General features: G+C 39.6%; 2 protein-coding genes across 3 annotated transcripts; both read right to left on the bottom strand.

Moving 5' to 3' along the window:
• Positions 1 to 5936: 5936 nt before the first annotated feature.
• LOC110980445 (uncharacterized) lies at positions 5937 to 14356 on the bottom strand. The gene is made up of 5 exons (XM_022237129.2): positions 13512 to 14356; positions 11178 to 11235; positions 9671 to 9796; positions 9277 to 9366; positions 5937 to 7819 (listed from the first exon to the last, which is right to left on the bottom strand). The coding sequence occupies exons 1-5, from the start codon at positions 13872 to 13874 to the stop codon at positions 7584 to 7586; spliced, it is 873 nt and encodes a 290-aa protein (XP_022092821.1). The 5' UTR covers positions 13875 to 14356; the 3' UTR covers positions 5937 to 7583.
• Positions 14357 to 16797: 2441 nt separating this feature from the next.
• On the bottom strand, positions 16798 to 25367 carry LOC110980446 (core alpha-(1,3)-fucosyltransferase-like). Of its 2 annotated transcripts, none has more exons than XM_022237130.2 (2): positions 25239 to 25367; positions 16798 to 20604 (listed from the first exon to the last, which is right to left on the bottom strand). In XM_022237130.2, the coding sequence occupies exons 1-2, from the start codon at positions 25248 to 25250 to the stop codon at positions 19312 to 19314; spliced, it is 1305 nt and encodes a 434-aa protein (XP_022092822.1). In that variant the 5' UTR covers positions 25251 to 25367; the 3' UTR covers positions 16798 to 19311. The 2 variants fall into 2 exon arrangements, with proteins under 2 accessions (XP_022092822.1, XP_022092823.1); XM_022237131.2 differs by lacking the exon at positions 25239 to 25367 and adding an exon at positions 21214 to 21411.
• Between the last annotated feature and the right edge of the window lie 668 nt (positions 25368 to 26035).

The raw sequence follows: 26035 nt of genomic DNA, 5'->3' as shown, positions 1-26035 counted from the left end.
TGCCTGACATTATTTAAATACGAAATGTGTGATAAATTTACCACCAGCGTTACAAAGTACCTCTCACGAACCCATAGCATTTGCTAATACATGCACCACATTAGCCCGTACGTATTTTATTTGTTGTCACGGGTACACACTTTTGGCCATGCGTACATGTACATGTACATATGCAACAAGAAATACTGGGACTATAGAATCCGTGGGTGAGTTGTTATAAAGGGAACCATATCGTTCAGTACGTGACGTCGTCACGGCAGTCACTTTTTTCAAATAATCTTTAGGCCTAATTCTGAGCTTGATGTACCAAACCATTTTATTTGTACAGCTAGTTTCAGGAGGCCAATATACTGAAGTTTCACTAAATCTTATCGCCTGATTTCATATTAAAAGCAGTACTTTTCAGCTAGCATTGACATGGATATATTTTGACCTTACATATTTTCCCACCAGTTCTCCTTCAGAACCGTTCCCATTTCGCCTGTTGCCATTTTAATGTCGGTAAAATGACCTTGAAATCAACTTGCTCTTCGCTGATGATTTTTGCCACCTTACAGCTAGCTGACAAGAGGAAACAATACAAACTGAAGACAGAGGTTTTAGACATAACAGACCTCATGAATCTGACTTTTAAACCATTCAATGTAAAACTATGTCTATTTGTATGTCTGTACTGTTTCGATTGGTAACAAAACACTACGATCATTGAAGAACGCAGTACAATTCTTTTCAACGGTAAAATCAAAGGAATTTTCGATGTTGTAAAAATTAAATTGTGTTGCAGTATTCAAAATATTCACGCTTCCCCACGATCTGTGACAAATTCAAACTGCGTGTTTAAATAAAATAATGTTGCCATGTTAATGAGATGCTTTCAATTCATAATTGTTGTGACACCCAACTTGAATTGCTTGATCGTATCCAGGCAAATGCCATTAAGAGCTGGCTTGGCCTTGCAATCCACTTTGCTACTCCATCCTTTATTCAAAGACCAGAGGGATGTGTCCCTTGAGCAAGACAAGTATACCTAGCGTCACATATATACAGACTTAGAAATCTAAATTGGACTCTTCTGTGGTCTATTCAGATATTCCCGACCACGCAATAGCTGGCGGTACAATCCTCCCCAATATTTTGATTACCAAAGCCTGACATGGTTGTCTTGCAGCATAAACTAAGTTCGTTACAATTACGGAACTCATTATTTCTTTTGAACCAAACAAAGCTCAAGAGCCTAAGTTAATGAAATACAAGTGTTTAATTTAGGACCTCACTGTAGAAGGCTACAATGCCCAGCTCCACTGAATTGAAATTGGTAGTCGTGGGTTGATTACAACAAAACAGTGTAAGAGTTAATACGTCTTCAGTCTGTCTTCCAGGCCAATAAGAGACAAATTCAAAACTTAAAGAGGGCTTTAGTCGGATCTCCCTTCTCTCAAGCTTCACCATCTCGAACGCACGACATAATGGCGTTTGGGAAAATTGCCACATTTTAAGTCTTAGCTCCTGTCTGAAATGGACTTACAGAGCTGCGGCTCGGTCTGTTCTATAACGCGAGTCCCCATGTATACATTTGTAGTGGAGTGGAGCCCAGGACTCGGCTCTGGACGACAGATTCGGCTACAGCCCTCGTTTTAGGTCCATCTTTTCACTACGTAACTCCGTCTATTTTGTTTGGAACCTTCTTATAGTACAGAACATTTTATGTCCACCTCTACACTACCCCAGCCTCCGTTTTAGTATCAATTTGTGAGCTTTTACCGATTTCTACAATTCAAACGTAATATCTTAACCTAGTTTACTATTTTTCCCTATACAATTTCAGGCTTGTAGATTAATTTTTTTATGTAATAATGGTTTTGTAGTAGTTTTAAAATGTACTGTAGTATGTCGTTTCTGTCTTAGTATAGTGGTGCGTATACCGTGTATAATGTGTTGTACTTTGCCAAAACCATGACCTGGGTTATGCAAACATTCCCTTATCGTGAATGAAGAATGAATAAAAAAAACAGTTGTCCTTGAACAGTGCATGTTCACTCCTTTGCGAATCTCCTGTTCATTGTGTTTGATAAAGCTGCCCTTTATTATGCAATACGACACTATAATAACTGTCTTGTAGACAGTTTAAGTATCTGCACTGTCTTCAACAAAGTCAGTACAAACAGCACAATGTGATGGTTCCAATCGACTTCCATAAGGATTGCGTGGACACTGCTGGAGTACACAGAAAGGCTTAAACATTGTGTCCTGAAAAAAAGGTGTAAGAAAACAAAGAAACTATAACTAGACTGCTTGTGTTTACCGGAGCATGTCTTTCGGATTGGTAATGACAATTTGATGAAATGAAAAGCAGTTTCAGGTGAAGTTTAACAAATAAGCAACTTCACTAAGTGATAAAAAATTGATTTATATCAACGATAGAGACAATCTCACAACAGGAGGAATTGAGGCTTACGTCACTATTTTCCGGTATGATTCACAATACTGACTCTATGATTAGTCCATATTTAATACGGTGTTCTAGTTTCTAAATAACCCCCTTAATGTTTATGATCACATCTTTCGGAAATTAACTTCATACCACCGATTAATGTCGAATGCTCAGTCGAATATCAAGATTGTATTCAAGAATATTTCATAAACTACACATCTTTTCTTGATGCATTATGGGCGCAGCTGCAGCTATATGTTTATTTTCCTCAAGATGAACCTGGAGGAATTCCTCTACAGTTCATTACCTTCCACAGGTCCCTACATTCGTCAGCGTGAAGACGTCTGGAGACTGTTTATGAAAAGGAATCAGTCTATTGCATAATTTTAATTTAGTCGGAATCGTCTCTACCACAAAGTCTTGACGTCGTTTATTGTAGAATTGGCGGTCTCCAGGGAGTAATTACAGTGGAACATAGTTATAACATGGTCCTTGGGACTTCACAAATTACTTTGTTTTAATAATTACCCTTTGTTAACAGTAATGGAAAACAAAGACCTAAAATTGTGATAACAGTCCTTGTTATAAATGTGACCTTGTATTTACATTGCTCTTATCATCTATGTTTGACTGTAGTTTGATCATATTTTGTACATTATAGATATCTGAATAATTCAATATTTGATTTGCTCTCCCCAGCGTATTTCTGTCCTTTCTGTCTGCTTCATAAAGTTGATGTCGCGATCGCGATGACTGGCCTAGTCACTACTGATACATGAGTCATCAGCTGACTGGACATGCCAGGAAATTACCTGTTTACATGAGACGTTTGTCCATTTTATTCCAGTCTGTTTGGTAATGAAGCCAAGGATTCCTACAAATTTTTGGGTACTTTAACCTGGAGTGCTGAAACTCGGAAGAAATGGTTTCGGAGGGTGAAGGGCGCACTTCAACTGAGAGCTCGCATACTGCAGCCAGTCTCCTTCTTGTTGGTGACAGTGTACTCAAAACAAAGAGGGCAGCGTAGAGCAAGTTCAGGTAAAGACTGTTATGTCATTCATTCGTCCATTCGGCCCATACCCATTTTAGAGATAGATAACAAAGGAAAATCAACCACCCCTTGACGTCTTAGCAGTTGGTCAATTTTTCCCACATTGACTGGATTGCATGCGGCCTCATTGCTCAAATTTTGGGACTTCCTGGATTGGCTCGTGCAACAGAACGGGGGAATTTTTAAGGTTTTGAATAGTATCGAGGGATACCTAAACAGGAGCTAAATCGTGGGTTAAAAGAGATTTCTGACCGAGTAACCCTGGCATGAAAAGGAAGTTATGGGTCCTTCCAAAGTATCCGACTGTCAGAGTTTAATTCTCCCAGTGAGACTTTAAGGAGTGCATTCATAAGCAAATTTGGCGCCGCCAAAGATGCCGCCGTGCGTTGTCCAACCACTGATCTCGATCTACTATCCAAACAGTAGATGCATGTTAAGGGCAATACGAGAGTCCATGCTGGAGTGGACCAGTGAATCCCCGAGGCGATAAATGTTATCGCTCACGTTCATCCTGGATCATTTTACAAGCTAAGTCGACAACTTCATATCTTATCTCGTCAATATAAAGTATCACATTTTATATGAATATAATCACAATTCATAAAGGGTATTTTTAAATTAAAAGTGGACATAATAATTCACAGCAAATATGAGAATGCGTCATACATGTTGAACTTATAAACACCAAATGCATACTAGAAACTTTTTCTCCGATCGCGAAATCACGTTCAGCAGCAGCAATCTTTCCACTTTGTCTTTGTCATACACGGGTATTGTCTACAACTTCATACTTTGTAAGTGCTGCATATTCAAATCCTATGCATAACCGGGGAAACTCATTAAGATGTACCCAGTACACGAACAGAGGAATCAGTGATTTGGTCTGAATCAAACGGCAGCGACTGCAAGCTATTATAAAGGTTACTTTTACAAATAACACATAGAAAAGCCAATAGGAAGGAAAAGGAAAAATAAACACGGAGATAGACTCACACAACAATCAACGTTCTCTGTAAAAAAAACCCTCTCAAAACACAAGAGTACTGCAGCAAATTGAAAACTAAACCATCACCGACTTCACAGTAAAATCAGAACTATATTTATTTTACTCAACCATCAAAACTCAAAACGGAAACTTAACAATATTTATCAACTTGTTAAGAAAGTGGTAACTATGCATCACGTTTCAAAATGTAAGAGAAAAATGCACTCCAAAATAGTCTACATGAGTTGCAGAAAAGTTGGAAGTCATCACTTGGAGTATGAATGAATTAAGTTACTAGATTGAACAATTATATGATACCAATATCACTGATGTTCTAGCCAAATACATGAAAAGTAATTAGAGTGCTCCAGCAGATTAGCTCACCAAGACAGGGCTGGGATTGGTAAATTTTGGCTGTTTCAACTTAGCTGCTTGTGTGCCAAAGTCTCCTGGCATGTACCACACTCTGGGAGGGGGAATTCTGTAATTTTGGGAAGGGTACTGTTAAATTGACAGGGGTCATTCTGGTTACGATGTAGGGCACTGGGGAAAGTTCACCTGGAGGATGAGTATACATTAAATTGTCTGGCCCTACATATATCAACGTTAAGCTCATAAATATCGGTAATCAAACTCGCACAAAGATAAACAAGATTCTGAGAATACAAATGCGACAAAACACACAAAGAAAGGTCCACAGAATTATGGGAATTATTCGTAAATTACAAGGACTGCATAATCATAAGGGTGGGTGGGTACAACGGATTCCAAGTTCCATAGGAAAACATTATGGATAGACAAAGCCTGATGTCAGTAGTAGGCATACAATGGCCTATTACATTACAAAGGCTTGATGATGGCTTTGTAAAAGTACGTGACATTTACATGATACACATTGTGATATGACTATGGTATGATTTTTAGTCAACACACCATGGGAGTTAATATGATTTTAATTGTCTTTATGACATTTTAAATTAAACATGCAAGAAAAGGAATCGTGGCTACGACATCGACATAAAACAATACACCTTGAACGAGCTTTATGGCTCCAGCTCAGAGGATCAGCGGATCTAACCCAGCTGCTAGAAATGTGGCATTTCTTTGGAGATTTATGTATCCAGCCTAAGATTTTCTTTGTTTCATCCAAATTATTAGCTGAGAAGCAGCAAGTTACAGATTTGCTTTCCAGTCATTCCTCAAGGTATGAGCCAGTGCGTTATTACAAAAATTATCAAGGTTATTTGATCACAAAGCACGCGTGTGAGTCGGCATATCACTGCTCTGATAGGACAGCTCCCCACACGTGCCTGTTGCTGTTTTTACCCAAATAACTTTTTTATGCACTTAATGGGGGGGGGGCACGCACTGTCGGAATACCAAGCTGGCTCACTCCATTTGTTGTTAAAGTTATTTTCTGAAATTACACTTGGCGAACAAACTCTTCCAGCACTCAGTATGGCCTTATATCTGTTTCTTTTTTCAGATTTATTTGACAATAATCATTCAGTGCTGACATACAATTCGTCTACTTCTAAGTTTGTGAACTTTAATCCAAAGGGACAAATAGTTTAGGCGATAACAGATGTAGATAATAGAGGGAAAGGTTTCAGGTGTGGCTTTTGCTAAAGTGCAGACAATGTAGGTGAAGTTACATTTCATGTTTTTCTTGCACAACGGCCGTATTTAGAACCAAATGTGGCCCTACAGGATCGACTTTCTTAAAAGTAAAGCGTAGTGCAAAGATTTACCGTCGAAACTGTACTTACCAATGGCCTCATTTTGCCATTTTCGCATTCATAATGGAAAGAGAGTAAGATTAACATTTTAAGAATAGGGACTTCGATTTGAACATCTTTGTCTACATATAGATCAAATTCTTTCAATTTCCAGTAAGCCCCATCTGTAGGGAATATTTGTATTAGTTTAAGAATTACGTAGAACATTTGCAAGTTGAAATTCCATGTGATGATGAAATATCGATGAAGTTTGAGTTTGACTTTTTTGAAAATATCTCATCCCACTTGCTTGCCTCTTTGTTCAGAGAGCAAAACGTCTCATTGGGAGGTAAAACTACAGTACATGTTCTCAACAAAGGTGAAAAACAAGAAAAGGACACTTTACAACCGAGATGAATGTATATTAATAACAACACTGAAAGAAGAATAACTTTATCTTTAACCCGTTAAAAGTCTTAGCAACTTTGTGTCTTGTACCCTATTTAAAAGTGGGTTTTAGATAGCCATGAGGAGAAGGGCGTTAAATTATTCCTTGTTTAAACACTTACCGTACTCCTGGGCCGAATTTCATGGCGCTGCTTAACCTTAAGTTGAGACTTCATGTTTACTTCAGGAGAAAATTTCACCAATACTGTTTAACGGTGGTGCTCGGTGTGGTTGTACTTACGGTTGCGCACGCGTAGAAATTTCCATTGTTTTTACACAACGTTCAGCGAATTTCCTATCCAAGATAAGTTTACCTTTTGCTGCTTAAAGTCTCAATGAAATACTTGGAGCCTCTGTCGGCGTAAAACGGTGTGCTTAGCAACACCATGAAATTGGGAAGCTAAGGGTTTTAACGAGTCATCACTAATGTTTATTTGACTCGAGTTATTGTAACTTAGTCACTCCAGCTTCCTCGAGTCATTTTAACGTAGTACTTCGAGTCAAGTCATTAACGAAAAAAGTCAAGTTAAGTAATTTATAGCTCGAGTTATTTCGAGTCACCAATATTTGAACAAAACCTAGAAATACCAGAAAGAAAAATCTTTGGGGGCATTGTAAAAATTTACCTCGGGGTTTCTACATGCATTGTGATCACATGAAATCTTACTCTTGATGATCGTTACACATCGCATAAATATTAATTATAAACCGGCACTGTAAGTCAATGCAGATATTTTCAGCAAAGAAGTTTGCTTTTATGTTTTGGACTTGAGTCTTAGTAACTTTCACTCGAGTTGGGTCTTCTAATGAGGAACTCGAGTCGAGTCGCCAAAAATTGTGACTCTAGTCGAGCTCGAGTACACAACAGTCCAAAAATTTCATGCTAGCATTTAACTTTATTTTGAGAATAGTTTCATCAAAGCATTTAAGTCATAAACCGAATTCTCATTGCTACTTTTCTTGAACATATTCCTTGACCATGACTTCACAGATTTCAAGGGAGTCAGTACCAGCCCCATAGTTAGCATCTACACTGACATAACGAGCCAAAGTAGGAGGGTCACAAACAAACTCAATCCATGCCCCCGGTTGGGCCTGAGATTTAGTGACTGCTGAGCCACATATCATGTTACGGGTGACTTCAGAGTTGAGACCCACGCGAACTGTTGCTCCAATCAAGCGATTCTCTGCAAAAATGCGAAAAAGTGATCATTCCTAAATGTACAGACGTCATGGTACCGTAACCAACTGTAAAAGACATAAGCTTTCGAGTTATGAGTGGTCGTGGACGCATATGCCTACTATATGATGTGATACATTGTGCAGTTGATATATACATGTTGGTTACACAATTATTCAAATCACAAAAAAATGGAACTGCCGAATAATCCTTGGATACAAGAAAAGTGCATTACATTCATTGGACAATCTTTAAAACATTTCCGCCCAGGATACAACTGTTTTCAAGTTAACAAAAAATGTCTTCTGTTTTTGTAACTATGTTTGGCTGATCATCGTTTATGTTCATCACTCTATGCCACATCCGTTAATTGGCGCCAATTTACGCAAGCAGTTGTAGGACTTTATGTAAATTGTTAATACTAAAAGCAGCTAGATTACTTTGGCGAAATTCACCAGAAGAATTACCTCCAGGTATAAACTGAACGAAGAGGAAACTAAATGTAAGGTTTGAGGTAAAATAGAATATGGATCAGTTCAAAGTTAACATTTATCCACGAAAAGAGACATTTTTAATGCAAAAAAATACTGACATCTAACTATCATAGTCCAAACTTGTCGGCTGTGCATGTTTAGCTAACATCGCTGCTCTTTCGGTACTAGGGAGCGAGGCCTATTTTTCTGAACAAACTCTACGATTTCTAGACCTTATATCTCCTGATTTTCCAGCTACCGGAATAATTTCCTCTCCGCTACCTGTAGTAGTGACCAGAAACTAACGTGAAACTGCGATCACGGTGACCGTGCAAGCACCTCATGGACTCATATACGGACTGGATGTACACACATACGAATGCAGTCATTTTCCCGCTAAATCATTTTTTCATGTATTTTGGTGATACATGGTCCAATAGGCACACTACTCACTAGGTGCATTTTGTGTTCCTTAGAACGCCATGTAGTCCATGGGGTTTTGTACAAGAAAAAATTACAAGATGTTCAATTTGACCGTTGAAAACACACTTCTCTAAGGTAACTTTGCCGATTACTCTTGACTGTGAAAATAACTCTTTATAAAGGGAAAAAGCTTTGTTCCCCGGCAGGTGCATACTTCGTGTGCATCACTCACACTTTTTGAATACCATGTAGTCTGTGGGTTTCGCCCAAGACAAATTACAAGATCCTCTAATTGACTGTTCTCACTTTTCATCAAAAGAGTCAATTGAAAACATCAAAAATCTGCAAAATGAAGTTATAAATTGTGTATTCCAAAAGCAACCGATCTCGTAAACTTGAAGTCAAAAAACCCCTGTGCAATATGTGATGACGTACATTTAGGTTTGTACTAAATTCTTCCTTTCTGAAGTCTTAATCATGCTCACAACACGAAGCAACACATCAGACACTCGATTAAATAGAGATTTAAAAACCGAGTTAGGCCTACTGAAGTTGACGTATCACTTACCACAACAGTCACCTCTGGTGACAATGGTGATGCGTCCCAAACAGTGGTCTCCTCCCAAGTTAACACGCCACCAAGGATGTTGGGCGACATCTCAACAGTGTTCGAATAAAAAAAATCACTTTTGATGTATCATGTACGATCACTCTCTGGAGGTGTTATGTACCTCCCAATAACATTTTTTGCACATCAAGGGAAGACACAGATCTTTCTCCTTTTTTCATTTTTGATGTTGATGCAGTAAACTTGTATTGTAGTACCCAGTAAAGCGAGTGTTGCTTTGGGCCAGAATCGAATATACTCTCACATTCCTCATCTCTATTTTCGGTAAATTAATCTAATAGCTTGAAGCGCCTTTGTTAAAGTAATAAGGGGGCAAAATCGGTCTGACACCCACCTGTGTGAGCACAGTAGGGCTCGCTGGTCATGAGTGTATTAACGTGGCCGTCGTTGGCTCGTTCAGGGCCATATGAAAGTCTGAAGAATGGGCTCAGTTGGCTCGACCTTCCAACCAATGACAATTCTGCATGCGTAATATTAACAACAAACGTCTACTTATACATAAGCAGTGGCACACAGAGTGAGACACCGCACCACCAACAGTGTCATAAATTAATCGAGGGCATTGCGGGTATTAGATTAGATTATGATTTTCACAAATTGAGAACAACTGAAATGACGTAATCAAGACTCTCCCGTATCGCAACGACCATGCGAACTAGATTACTCGTCCACAGATCACTCCCATTTTGCCTCAATTTGCGGGCTGCCAAAGTTTGGAGAGAAATTACATCTTGATTGTTGTTTTGTTTTACCTTTATTTCCTTCAAAATGTAGGCTACGTTAGTGTTTCGTATTACATGTAACACTATCTTGTGCTTTGTTGTAGCTACATGGGATTTTAATTTATTAGATTAGAGGGGGGGAATGATTCATTGTCAATTTTGTCCCATGTCAGAGTGAACCATCCCCAATTATGCACCTAAATTTCAACACATTTGTGCTCAGTGATGCTTAACGGTAAAATCTTAAATGAGGCATCATTAGAAAGCATTTGTTCATTACTTTTAGATGATTCCAAGTTTTCCGCTGGAAAGTGTGTGGCTTTGCCATAGTAACCACTTAAAGTTGGGTTTCCTTTTTTGATAAACCCGCTATATGGGGTTTCTGATCGGATTCATAATTTCCTGACTGAAAATATGTTTTCCCAGAAAGGTTTGCTTGCTTTCTAATTGCAATTTGCTTACACAACAATGAATTGCCAAAGAATTGAAATCAGGCGTACAGTGTTTAATTAAAACGGGACTGATACCTAATAATTTGTTAAAATCTCCCACTCTCAAGTCTATAGAGGATCTGGGGATCTGACTCTTTTCACTGAATAGAATGTTCACATTCACAGGTCAGACGAATGGATTTCTTATCTTTTGCCCTTCCTGACGATTTTATAACACATATTACTCACAGTGTCCCCCAGAGGCTTGTAAAAAGACCACAAGCGTACTTAGGTGGGACTCAAACCCACGATTTCTTGCTTACTAGTGCAGACGTCTAAACCACTAAACCACCGAGCTTGCTGGTCTCGGCTGGTTGGCTCGAGTTAGATGTAGCAGCGGGTACCACGAACAGCTATTTCTTAGGATGGATTTACACCGGGGAGATCTTAATTAATTTTGAATTTTTTTGCCCTTCCCGCCGTGTTGTATGAAACTGTATACACAGCGTTTGCCCTTAAAGGCATGTGAAAAAACCTCAAGCGTACTTGGGTGCGAATCGAACCCACGACTTCTTGCTTACTAGTCCAAACGAATGCTTGGACATGTTGATAGAAAAAAATCTAAGGATCGAAGGTGTGTGTATCACGAGATTAAGTACGCACACATTGTAAAGCATGGTTATCGTACCTTGTTCAATCCATATTGCCTGAGTCTTCTCCGTGGTTGGTCCCATACTGCATTCAGGCTGTTTGTTCACAGATACAAAATAATTAGATCACTGATCAAGAGTCGTCGTAATTTACGAGTTTGTTTTCTGCAATAACTAATTAAAATTGCCATAAAGGACGAAGGTACAGGTTTGAATTTCATCAAGATCATAAGAGGTAATAAGTGAAAGATTATACATGACGAATTGATGGCATTTCCTTGAATATATTTCAGTTTCAAATTAAAAGTACCTTACTCAAAGGTGGACGATAACATTAACAATAACAACAACAATTCCCACACGGAAACTTACAATGTTTTTCCATCCGCATAACAATACAATTAACCTTAAAATTTCCGCCCAAACTATACTTATTCTAAAAATGTATTAGATAATATCATTTTAATCATAGATAATTTCCCGGACAGAAGTCGAAACCATCAACCATAAGAATGTCATTCGGTGCCTATTTTACTCATTAAACTGCACAGAGTTTCCTGACATTTCAATGAGACCAACAGACGACGAACCTCCATAAATGCTTTCCCCGAAACTTGTTTTTCCCCCAGGGCCTTGTTTATCTTGTGTATTAAATTGGGGTTAAAAAAAGAAATCAATACACCGTCAATTCACACTAGACATTAATAAATTACACGGAAAAGCGAAAAGGCCCCACTTAGTAATAAATTTGGCAGAATCTCCGTAAGTTATTTTCATCTTATTAATATGGAAGCGGCAAAACAAAAGAATTCAATTAAGTATATTCCTGGAATTATTGGATATTCTGAAAAGGATAATTAATTTGTTATCCAAAAGCATATCAATGTTCAGGGTATTTTTTAAGCCAATTGCTGATCTGGTTCCAAAAAGAAGTATGAAAACTCACAAGTACAAAAGAGATGCATCGAGGTTTTATTTTCAGCTTGACAAAAAAAAAACACAAGTCATTATCTCTCTTAAAGTTTTAAGCAAATAAGAATAAAAAGCCAAGATTCTTTAAGTCTATATTGAAACCACAGCAATTTGGAATCGTGGAACTGAAAGGGCAAACTGCAAAACCTTTTTTTTTGTTGTTAGAAGTCTTACAAGTTGGCACCTTTAACTCTACCTGGAGTGATGGTTTAAGAGAATAATGAGAACAAACTCAGTTGAATAAGACTTTAAATGTAAGTCGTTGGGATCTCATTGACAGATTTCGAAAACACTTACAAACAAACAGGAGAATCATATAAATCAGATATTTAACCGGGTGCATTGTAAATTTCGGTTGAGTAATACATGTACATATGGTGATATCTTGATTCACAACCAGCTGAGGCTTTCTCGTGATCACAGTGTTCTTTACTGTACAAGAGAGTATTACAATGATCATTACGGCTTGTAAAGAATGTGTGAGCCAACACTTGAGATAACCCAGGACAATGCAAATATTATACATCTGATCAAAGCCAGCATGACAAATTTTATTTATAATTATACACATCCGTTTTGAAGTTTTCATCGAGCCAAAAAACAGAGATTTTAATACACAAGAGACAAGAGTGACGCAATTGTTATGCCAACAGCTATGTGATCGATATTAATCTTGGATAGTCATTCCTTTTGTACTAATGACCAAAAAACACCCCCCCCCCGAAACAGTTTTTGTGTCTTTGATTTATCATAAACAGCCAATCACGAACCACCTGGCGCCTGTACACGGCCATTTCATGCCTCTACAGTCAATCAATTCAGGCACGAGCCGTTGGAACACTTTGGGGCAATTCAGAGTTATCCAATTTCCCAATTTCGTTGAGACCTTTCCGATAAATTAGTTGCATGCCTATTAACTGTATTCTACCGATTCTAAAGCTTTCTGCATGGCCACATTTTGGAAGCTCACATAGCCCTGATTATCAACGTATACGAAAAAACTGATTGAATAGCCAAAATAAATTGATAATGACATTCCAGCCTACTCTTTATGTGTGTTTTTTGCATGTACGCTTACATGTCTTACGTGTTGATTTGGTTCTAATAGCATCAGTTTCCAGACTCATCGCCTAAGCTTTTCAGCAACAGCTTGCGGTTTGTTGACTATCACTGTATGAGTAAAAAAAAATTCCACAACTTCTGATCTTATAAAGTGTGCACGGCAAACACTGCGGTGTAAGTTTAACACCCTTTATGTGTGGATATTGAAGATGTTAGTGCTTTGGACTACAACAAATCCACTCGCATGTATGAGTGGTCAAACGATTTAGGGTGACATGATGCGTAGCTTCTGTTCATACATTTGCAAGTAAGTGAAGAAAACGATTTTATTTACTCACCCTTGATTTGGTGAATGCATAGAAACTTCCAGATATCATCTCCAGTGCCTGGGTACCGCCAAAATGTGATACGTTGTTTAAGACACACTCATGTGTCTTCCAGAAGTAGTTTGTAGACTTGCAGTCTGGATGTTCAAGACACAGACTGAAGCAGTGTCTCTGTGTCTTTACGATTGATTGATTGAGGATTGGACTTTTCAAAAAGTAGTCAACAAACCCGCACATTTGGTCAGGCGTGTACCTGTGGTTTGTAGGGGTACGTGCATTATAAGCATGCAACTGCATGGAAACAAATGTATTGGCTAATGCCAAAATAAGTAACATTTTCTTCCTTGCTACAGGTTGGTCAAGAAACGTCCTCATTGAAACCACTCAACGAACCAGTATGAAAATCTATACAAAACGTGACGCCAATTTCGCGGCGTAGAAACATTCCTCGCTGCTATAGCGACCGCCTTGCATGGTTTTAGAACAACCGTAGGGGATGAGAGGGTCGATACAGAATTGCTCAGCATGTCTATCCCTGATGGAACCTCGCGTTCTATGAAGGTATTACACTATATTGACTTCTTGGAGTGATATAGTAAAAAGCGTTCAGAAGAGAAGCATGGAGCGTTCTATTTTTTTTTGCCAGCATTTGACAAAGTATTCCACTTCACAAAAATGTTAAATTTACATTTGATAAATTGAAAATTCGACTTAAAATTTTATTTTCTAATTTCTTTCTGGAGATGAAGCAGTCTGTGAATGTTTGTTTAAATACAACCCCCCCAGTAGATTCGGCAGTGACTGTATCGATGGCAGATTCCCCCTAAAATGTGCCTAAATTTTAAATCCAAAATTTTTGTGAACAAAAATACCAGCATTTTGACGAATTATACACTTAAGTGTTAAACCCAGCTCTGTATTTGGGATTACACGCAACACATACACCCGTACGCAGTTTGCACTAAAGACCGGTTAGTGTAAGTGTCGTTGCTGGACGAGTGGTGGTATATTGTATATACAGTGTGCCTTAAAAAAGGAAACCGAGATTCAACGTGTTGATGAATAAGCCAGCCACTTATTAATTGTTGTATATAAGTCAGGTGTTCAGGTGAAGTATATTTCAAGTCAGGTCTGTCCGGGTTACGTCATTAAGTTTCCACCAATCAGATTAGCCATCATCTCGACGAAGACCAACTTTCTTGGGGGACTCTCCGGCGTGCCGTCCGACGCGCAGCGTCTTGAGGAGGAGGGCGCCCTCGCCTTCGTCGGAGGGGCGCGGCGTCACAGTATACTTTTGTCAATCCTGGCCAACTTGGAGTGGGTTATTCTTGTTATTTGTGATGTCCTTTTGTTAAGTCCATTGATTTTTATGTTTGTTGAATATTGTCCCACCAGTATCTGTTCTGAATGGCCGAATAAATAAATAATAATAATAATAGTAATGAAGAATCCACGTATCCATTATACATGACTGAGCGCGGTTTAATGGACCGTGCCAGAAATGAAGAAAAATCGAAAAGCAGTACGTAGGAGAAGTTGAGGCGACTGGACCACTTAAGCATATTCCTGATTCTAACCATGATATTCCATAATCCAGGAAAATGATAAAATTGTTCTTAAAACATGACCAAAGCACTTGTTTGTTTATTGCAAACAGTTGAATTCAATTACATTAATAAAATTTATGAATATTAACTCATTAAAAATTCACCTAAAGTGGATCACCAGCCCCACACCCGGGGCAAGTGGACCACATCATAAAACTTTAAAACGTGACACCAAAAGAGTACGAAATGAATGTTGGAATGGGTAAATTGATAATAACACACTGAAATTGGCAATCGTAATTATGTCAGAAGCATCAGAGTTAAATAAAACAAAGTAATTATAAATTCCTGCATCTTTCCTCCAGTCATGCAATTTCTGTTTTTGTAATATTAAGCAAAACATGAATTTGTTTGGTTTTGGCATATTTATTATCCTAAGTCATGATTTGAAGTTTATTTTTCAAGTTTAATTTATATTTCTCCCATGGGCCTCAATTTATGTTCAGCTTGACCTCTGATAAATATGAATATTGTTGTTTAAACGCAACTGCTCAATTTCTAAACCTTTTAATTGCTTTTGGCTTAAGAGTGGGCCAGTTGCCCCGATGACCCACCTGCACCACCCTCCCCTACACTGCAGGAGCTCATTCTTCCTGCAGCCTATAACCCAGTGTCCTTCGACATAACCCCCATTTCTTCCAACGTATACTTCCTTCTCTGTTCTTATCGCTTTTGGGTATCATGCTTTGGAGATCCCAGCAAACATTACATAATTCTGACAAAAAGCTGTCTAGACAGTATGAATTTAACACGAAAATAGTTATTTGGTGCAAAGCCATTCCTGACTTCGTGCTCGTTCATCTGTGGCGGCAATTTGGATTTCTTTGTGTGTTACGAAAGAGAATAATGAAACAGATAATGGTTACTTTGTACAAAAATAATCACTCACGTTAAAGAAACAAGTTTATCTCAGTTTCCTTTTTTACTAGGCCATATGTTTGGATATGTGAAATTGCTCTCCCAGTGTGATTATGCCCTTTAATTCAGCCTAATGAAGCCGATGTTACGATCACGATGACTGGCTAGGTCATTGCTGGTATATGTAAGGCTAAGTTATCGGTTGACTGGACATGCCGGGAGATGACCTGCTTACATGAGAAGTTTGTTCATCTTAGTTTTATTGCAAGGCGGTCAGAGCAAATTTAGGGCCTCCAAAGACGGCACCTATGTCGTCCACCACGGGCGTCGCTAGACCGTTTTTAATAGGGGGTGCCACGTAAAATTAACCGACAAACTGACACGTAAAACGAACGTACTGTAGTCTGATCCCCTAGCCAGACATCTACCTGGCTTTTTTAGTTTGCAGACAGACCATGATTTTGCCGACAAAACTAACCAATGGGGGTGTGACACCCCCGACACCCCCTCTAGCGACGCCCCTGCGTCCAGGTTTTAGTCTCGAGGCAAAACCCAGTCATTGGATGCATTCGATTAGTTGAGGCTATAAGACAACTGAGGGTCCATGGAGCGGAGCAGTCCGTTACCAGGGTAATAAATTCATTCTGCCGCCTTCATCCTGGATTACGTTATAAATGAAGTTACCGTTGCAATATTTTACCGCCAATACACAGTATCGCATCAGATATAAATAAAACCAGAACTGAAAAGGCAATTTTTTTTATAGGAGAGTGGGCGTGATACTTCTCCCACAATAATGAATAATATACACGTAATATTGAAAACACCAAATGTATGACTGATATCATTTCTTTCCTTTATTGCGAAATCACGGTCAGAAATAGAAAACTTTGCATAGGCCAAAAAGGTCTCCGGTTTCTGGTCAGGGACTGGCCCCAAAGAGGGGCAGCGACGCTGCTTTTTGTCAATTCTTTTTTTTTTTTTTGCCCTCACTTTTTTCCTAGAAATTGATACACGCACATGTGCTTGTACGTAGGTTCCGCCGCCACCAACACTTGAATAGACTAGTTCCATTACTATGTACTGTTTAAAAATTTATAAGCGTTTACGCGGGACATCCACCTCGTTTGTCTGGTTCCCAGATGTAAATGTATAATGCAAAAATGACGTCATCTGAAAAAGATTGCCCGACTAAATGTATGGGGCCCAGAGGGACTCCTTTTTCTGTACATATTAATCATTTAAAACACGTTAACATTACGCAGTAGCAGGATTCAAGTTGATCAAGCAAGTTTGGTAGCTATTGGGCATCGTATTATACCAAATAACATTTTTTTTATTTTGCCTATGCGCAAGTCTACGGCAACACGCCTGCTGACCTGAAACTGAAGACTTTTTTTGGCCTTAGCCATCATTGTGTGTGCCTCGGGTATTGGCCTCGGGTTTCACGAGGCCCGCAATTTTTTTTTTATTTCTTTCACACAACGCGCTGCTCGGGGCAAAGGTCTCCGGTTGATTGTTTTTTGCTGTTTTTCAAAAGAAAGTATATAACGCCCAATACCTCGAGAAACGAAGCTTCCACGAGGCTTGAGGACTCATCTACTCTCAAGACTGGCAATAAAATAATCTCCCACAGGAAAGTGATGGTTAACCCAGTGGCTGGAAATACCTCAAAATCCATTTGGCAAACCCATCAAAAAGATGACGAATATAAGCTTCAATTTGAAGTGTAATTTAAAAACCTGATAATTTTGTGCCTTGGAGCATTTCGCCTCGAGGTATCAACTGTCTGCCTCATCGGAAATTCGGTGTATACCCGAGGAAGCTAATCAGAATGTGCCCAGTAAATGCAAGGGAAAAATCAGCGATTAGTCTTTAGAGGAAATAGTTTTTGTATCGGAGATCAACCTGCAACGACCTCAGGCTAGTTGAATGGGCTACTACTTATGAAAACACGCAACAAAGAAACGCCGAGGACAAATAAACAAGACTGAACACGCACGAGAAAAGCCTTGTAGTCTCTCATACAAACCATGCAGAAAACCTATTGTGCCAGAAAACCTATTGAGAGCTGAAGTATACAGGTATGTGACCTTGTCACATAAGTTCACGATCCTAAAAGGCCACACTGCCAAATTGCCAATTTAAGTTGCAATTTACTTATAAATATGAAATAAAGCTAAAAAGGCGCATAAAGCTCCTAATTAAACTGCGATTTGACAATTTTACATGGAATACTCCGACTAGTAGTACAAAAACTAGTCAACAAAAATAAGATAGAAACATTCATTGCGATTGATCCATTCTTGCTTTGAAACAGTCAAAATTACATCTGAAAGATGTCTAAAAATTTCCTCACCAGAATCTAGTTCCGCAAGACTAAATTGCCGTTGGCCACAGCCACTGGTCAGGGCTCACTGATGCAAAGATCGCATTACGTTAAGAAATCCAACGAAAGAAGAAAGTAATGTGGCTATTGACTAAGAGAACGCAAGAAACGAAAACAAGACAGTGCTCTACGTACTTTCTTTCTTACGACGGCATGTACAGGAATGGTCGTCTTCATCTTGGCGCTGCACCACATCCTAACCTGCTCATTTCTCTAGACGGTGACACTAGTCCCACCAGGCTATGTAAGCAAGAAATTCCCATTACCACATTGTGGGGCAGTAAGTAATCAAATTAAGTTGCAGGGCGCAGAATTCGGTTGCTTACAACTAAAAGGACTGAAATTCTGTCGTTCTTCGTAAGGTCTATCCTCCTTGAACAGAAGCACCCCCTAATAATTGGTTGAAAAGAGCCATGCTGGTATCAAGAGTGCTCATTTTGTTGGTAGCGATAGGACCGTAACGCGTGCATTTCATAGTCGTTTGTGAACCAGCGAAGGGCAGTTCCGACCAATGGAGCCTGCGTTGCTAGGAAAATTGCGCCCTCTCGTGGTTCAGCACGAGGCTCATATTATTATACATACTTGGACCGATATTTTTGAGTTAGACAAATAATGTAACATGTGAACATGTGGCTGGTGTTGGGTTCCATCGGTATTTCCTTCCGCCCTTTTAACAGGGCCATATTATCTTTAAATTTAGTGGGTAGTAGTAATATTTATGTTGTGTTTGGATATACTTCAAACGAAATGTACTCTGTGAACCGTTCTTTCGCTTTTGTATTGATGATCAACCATAGTTTAGAATCCAACGCGTTGCCGAAGGGAGAGAGAGATCTCCTGCCTCGGCCCCACGTTTTATTTTCACTACGTTTACTTGCATTTTGTGATAACGTCGGATTGAAATAAATTGAGGAGCCTTTGCTTATGTTTCGACCTAATCTCAACTCGGTGTTCTTAGTTACCACGTATCCAAGATTTCCACATTGGAGAGTGACTTCTGTCGACACGTTTGAACATAATCTCGCGACAAAACTTGTGTTCGTTTCAACTCGCCTCTCCGAACTCTTTCAATGATCGGCACAAGATGGCAAAACCTTGTCAGGTCGAAAATCCCGTAAAATATTTCAGTTGTAACGGCGGTCCCACTGTATTGCCATTCGAAGTACTTGGCATACAAGTCGGGGCGAGCGTCCAACAGTTTCAAGTAATCCGCCAGTTCTTTGATATTCTTATAGTCCCCAATGTAAATGAATGAATTGGGAGGGAGCAACACTTCATAGTCTCTCCGTCTGGCACCATAAACGACGGGAACAACTCCTCGAAGGAGAGTTTTGTCCCAAACTTTCTCTGTGATGTACTCTTCGCATTCAGAGTTCTCCAAGGCTAAATAGAACTTGTACTTTCGCACCAGGTCCACAGCGCATTTGGGCGACATTCTGGGTAGGCATTTGAGCTTTCCACACCCTCCGTACATGTCGATTTGGATGTAATTCTTGAGCTTTCGGACAAAGCGTAGTCTTGGCCAGGCTGTAGTTTTGCAATTGCTTCCAATCCAGATGGCCAACTTTGTCTTTCCTTGTAGCCATTCATCGGCCGTCTTTGTTCTATTTACCGTGGGTATCCCGGGCCGGTAGAATCCGAATGGAGTCGTGATATCGGATGCTCGATGGTAGGTCCACTCAACGTTGGCTGCTAAGCCCGTTAGTTTTGGTTGGTGACCGATCGGTGCGGCGGTTCTGTGCGGTGGTTCCCACGAGCAATACACCCACGTCTGTTCAGGGTTCATGTCTGCAGGGGGTATATGAAGTGGAACTAACTCCATGTAAAAATGAAAGAGGACAGCGTCCATTCCTGTGAAGTTATTTTTATCGTCAGCAATAGTAATCTCAATAGTGCAGTTATTGCCACACTGGACGTCAGCTCGGGGATTTGGGCCACCCTTTGAATGCTGCAGGATGCGTCTAAAGGTGTTAGTTTTTTTCGTCAAGTGTTTTCGAGTGTCGTACACCTGGATCTTGTAACTACGTGGCTCTCCGATGGTTGTCATCAAATCATCCATTCCAGCAGACTTGGTGTCCTTTGCCGCCAGTGGAATAACGCGTGAACATTTTCTTTTGGTGGAAGAACTGATGTTTTTTGCCCTAGAAACGGGCTTTGGAGGTCCTGTCGTCATCGAATTCAATATCCAAAGACTAAGAAGAAGGTCCACTCCAAGAAGAACGACACCTATAACAGGCAAGAAGTGCAGTCTCTGCAGAACAAAAATTGTGAAAAGACATTTATTTGAAACACTGTAAAACTGGACTGCACTTGTTTAAACCTTTGTAATCTGACAGTATCGCCGATGATCGGAGGGGAATTCGACAGAAATGTGAAAAGGTGAAAAATACGGAAAATGGGTCCCAGTGGAAAAAGGTAAATAAATAAAAAAAAAGGTTTTCTACCAAGAATGAACTTTTTTCTTCAAAAGAGTTACTAGTCTTTCATGTGGCAGCAAAGTTACTTGAAGGTAAACCCGGAAAAATTTGTGAAAATGAGACACAACGTTGGTAAAAAACGATAATTTTTTCACAGTTATCCTTTGTTGTAATTTTGACATGTTCCACCTCTTTTTTCAGAGATCTTTCTTACAAGAAGCTGTTAAGTATCACCATTTGAAAGATTCTTGGCAATTTATTCACACATGAGGTCTTTTAGGGAAGAGGCAGAACAAATCTGTCACACGGGTCACCATCGATATGCGTCGTCTGCTCGAATAACTTTTCAGGCCGACGACCACATGTCACTATTGCTCATGCGCTAATATACAAACTAAATGCACGCACAGTCTATTAGGACCGAACAAACGTGTTAAACGTACGCGTTCTGAAGCTTCAGATGCCTGCACACTGTTCGCAAGTCGCAGCACCTAAAGGCCTTTTTGACCCACGTGACTGGATAACGCTAAACTACAGTACAGTACCACCACGTGTGGACCGCATTGGCCACGGCGATCGCATAATTCCTACGAGCAGCTTCAACCAAGTGCAGGCGCATGTGCGAACACTGCATGCTTGACTACTTTATCTTGAATAAGTAGATTACCATCGCAATACTCCCCGCTCATTACCATCACAACACATGGCGGGCCAGCACGATTGTGACATCACAGGAAAAAGGTCTATCCGGTTCGTAAGTGTGACGTCACTTCAGTTTAAACCACGCCCACTGCACACGTGCATTGCACATAGGGTTACATGCATTGGTCGTCGTTTCGATTGATTGATTGATTGATTGATTGATTGATTGATTGATTGCTATCTATTTATATACATACGTATACAATAGAAATTGCTTCGGCTCTCGTGCATTAAAATACACTAAGTACTTACATGGTACCATGGAACCGGAAGTTAACGCGCAACTTCAACGATTGTCCAATGAGAGCCTGCAAATCGTGTCGCGTCTGCCTTTGTGACGAAGTCACTTACGAACCACATTGATCGAAGAGGCATACGCGCACCACTTTTCCACGAGCCTGTTACCATCGCTGTAAGGCTTCCAAGCTTTAATAGGACGCTGTGCTCTTGTCTGTGGCTTGAATTACGCACGAGCTTGTAAATTCGAACCGTGGACACGTAATTCGAAGCGGTTAACTGCATTCTAATAACCCTCAACATTTGCAATGCTTTGTGGGATTGTTCAGTCAGCCTTATGGTAGAAGTGTACCTGCGAAATCAAGCCAACCTCTTATTCACTGAATTGCTTTAAAGATTCAGAATAAACCGGCTTTAAAAATGGAACTTGAAAGCTTACCAGAAAAAAAAATCTTGAACCTTAACCTAGAATGTCAGTGAGCTGGTAGTGGCTTTTCAGAAGTGAATTTGGGAGCTCATTCATCCCGCGTTGACCAGTCACATTCATATTAAGCCTGGTTTCCATATGGTCATTTGTAACGCAGGCGGTTCGCAAGACACGAAGACGCAGACATGAACAGAAGAGACGGTACATGACGACACTTCCACTCAAAAATTGAAACGAAATGGCGACCAAACTCTTTGTAATTTTTTCGGAAAATACCCTTTTAGATTGACTGTATCAAACCTGTACTCCACTTTCGTGCATTTCGTAAATGGTGATCTATTTAGTTGATCATGAGGGTATGACGTTTAAGTATTAAGGAGAAAATGGGCAAAATTCGTGGAACTAAGAAAGAGGGACTTTGTTGCGCACCAGTCATGCCAGCATGCGTGTTTATATGGGGATAACACGGCTACCAGTCGGCAAAGTTGAACCTGGCTCAACATTTTCGTTCGGTCGCAGGTTATTTGCGTTTGTCTTGTCAGCGACACCTCCGTTTGGCATATTTCCATATATCCGCGTTGCAGTCTGCGTCTTGAATGCGTTGATCTCTGCGTTTCTTACGTCGATATGGAAATCAGGCTTTACAGTCTCTAGGACAGTTTCCCCTTTAAAGAGACCTTTAAGGGACCGCTTCTTCTAAATTAGCTTTTGGAAATTTCATAGCTGCACGTTTCTTCTATGCTAATGGCTGCATCAGTGACTTGAAAGCTATGTACATATTTTGGAGGGAACCGTTTGACTTGTTTAACTATAGTTAATTTCCATCATAAGTTTATGTGTAAAATTATTGGCTTATTGTCAACCAATCCTATGAAGCAACGTGTCAAATAATTTCATTTTATTGGTTGCTAATTCCACTTGTTAATGAAGTGCCCGAGCTAACGTGCAGCGTCCTCTTATCAGGCGAGAAATGTGCATGTATTTCTTTGCTTCTGGCACACGGTGGCTTACACAAAGTGAAATTCTGGTGAATTGCAACTAATCCCTTTCTTAAGTCTTGAGCTCTGTAACAAGTTCGAAAGTTACGAATAATATTTTATTTTGACATAATCTGTAGAGTTTACGTGGCCCGGAGTTTTCCATGAGGGGCGGGGCACATTTTGCGGGGAGAGGAAGCAAAATATTGATCTGATAACTCCTTTAACGGTGGAAGGCGTCAATTTCCGATGTATGGCCCTTTTTTATACTATAGCATTCGTTTTTTGGATAGGTTGGATGGTGTGGTAATATGATTGAAAGTATATAAACTTGGACTGGAAGCCTTTTTAAGATTAATAATCGTTTTCTGACAGCCAGTCCTATAGCTAATCAATCAGAATATCACTGGGATAAAGAGGATATGCTGGCTGACAGTCTAACGGAAAAAGAATAGTCTCTAGAAACCGGCACAATCTCTTTAAATCAAATTTAACTCTGTCAGTCCAAGTTAATGTTAAATTTCTAATCACAACAGTATCTCCGAATATTTCTACAAACACGAAGCTGAGGTTATGAGTGAAAATAATGTCAGATTGCTATTTGTTTTTTGAATGAAAACGAAAATCACATTTATTTGGGGATCATGTGAATTCGTAGCCACAACATAAGGAACAACTCTGGGAACAACCACAGTCACTGTGCAATACAGTCTGAAAACTAAGGGAAAAAAAACAGCTTTTAGAGTAATTTAATTCACATCTTCTCAACCGTCGGGGTATTAATTTCGTTCTTTCAGCGTATAAAAGACTAGTTAAAATGCTTTAACATGATTTAAAACTTATATTGATAAAATCCAAACTGAGTCCGTCAAATTTGACTTGAACATAGACACTAAAGCGAAGTTCATTGTGCGCCGTCTCATTTTTTCTCGATTTGACCGCTATTGGGAGCTTTGAACATCCATAAGCCCACAACCAACTCAGCTAATCTTTTCGTTCTCAAGCTAAAATAAGGAGTAAACCGTGACTCTGTATGACTGTTTATCAAAGACGAATGCGGTATAACAGAAATTTAGATAAACATTTACTATGGGCTTCAGCAAGGGGGACAAAAATAAAGTTTAGAGTTTAAACACTCTCTGTACCCACTTTGTCCACACGTTCACCCAATGACATGTTTATTAAAATGTGTTTAGGAATGTGTTTAAACGCTCAATACTTTTCGGTAGTACATGTTTACTTTTTGAAATCCGCTTAGTATTTCAACACATTCCTAAACGCATAACACTAAACATGTCGTGCTTAAACATGTAAAAAAAAGTGGGTACAAACAATGTGTTTATATACGTGTCAAAAATCTAAGCGTTGTTTTTACAGCGAAGCGCTCCTCAGCAAACTGACAAACCATCTACGACTGGGGGTATTTCCAAGGTATTTCTATGCAAGTGATAAAAGGAAAGCCCTCGTTCTGCTTATGCTGGGAATAATTTAGGTTATGTCGGCAAATCCCAGCCAATTAGCAATATCCAGCATTATATAAAAGTTTACTAAAAGTGTGCGTGTGAACAAATCAGCGATCACTGGACTGTTCGTTCACTGTTTCTAGCCGAGATTTTAATGAAGCCTCCTGAAGAATCCTATAGAAGTAATTGGAATGAATACTCAAACTGAAGAACGATGTATTGATGAAGATGAACTATTAACGTTAATATCCAGTGTACGCTCTAGTGTTATTGCTGCTTTTGCGGTACCTGTACTCGTAAACTTTATTGTCTTCATTCTATGGTGTGGCTTTAAAATGGTTGAATTTTTCAGCAATAGAAGCGTTTTGTTGAATAGGGGCACTAACTGATGGGTTCAGTTCGAGATGAGGAGTCGCGCAAGAATAAAGTGATGGAGATCCCTTCTTTTTACATTTATTCATTTAATTGTTTGATACATTGGAACAGCATCTTTCCTACTCTCAGATGCTGAACATACGAGGTTAGAAGGAACCAGAAGAGAGAACACGCGAAAGTTCACTAATGCGACCGAACAGTCTGGTAGGCAAATAGACTATGATGTACTATGGTAGATCCTATAGCAAAGTGCTCCCACTTGACGTAAAATATCGATTATATCTTACCAATTCAGCCATTTTCCGCACTGAAGATCATACAATCTGATACTGGCCGTTCAAAATGTCAGAATCAAGACATGGTCACTGCATCCCTCAATGCCAGTATACGAATTTGAAAACCACACCACAATGCACTACCGTATTTACTGCAGTCTTTGTGTCTGCGACCTCATACTCATTTTATGCTCTATTTGGTGCCCTTTGATACTTACAAAAGATGTGTTTGTTTAAGTTACAAACACTAGGTGATCGGTCCATGTCGATTTCTAGTTTGATCACATCGCTGATTTTTGAGGCGTGTCATTGGAAAACTGATGGTGCTCCATCCTATCACCAACCGGGTTAAGTTGTAGTGCTGTTTTGTTCTAATGGTGCTTTCGACTACTCCGGCTATTTGCGCCAACAACTATACGTTTATTCATAACCTTTATTAATCAGCATCACATTACGGAGGTAGGAAGAAGGTCCAGTTTTAGAGGCAGGAGGAAACCGGAGTACCCGGGAAAAAACGCGAGAGCGAGTATAGACTGGAAACCAAATGCACTTAAAGCCTGGGCCAAGCCACTCGAACCCGGGCCTCACTTGTAGAAAGCGAGGAAAGAGCCGCTACGCTAACCCGCTAACCCCATTTGAAATGGTCCATCTTTCTGCTTTAAGCTGATTGGGCTCAAGCCAATCATCCTTTTGAATTCATACAATTCCATGTTTTGCGCCCTCTGTTTTCTTCGGGACCACAATTATCTGATCCTATATTCAGCATGGTACACAGAATGTGAACTAACATGTTGGTGTAAACATCAACC

Source organism: Acanthaster planci, linkage group LG02, assembly GCF_054643075.1.
Source record: "Acanthaster planci isolate LZ-2023a linkage group LG02, COTS_SCS, whole genome shotgun sequence".
NCBI lineage: Eukaryota > Metazoa > Echinodermata > Asteroidea > Valvatida > Acanthasteridae > Acanthaster > Acanthaster planci.
This window is presented reverse-complemented; position numbering and strand designations above follow the sequence as displayed.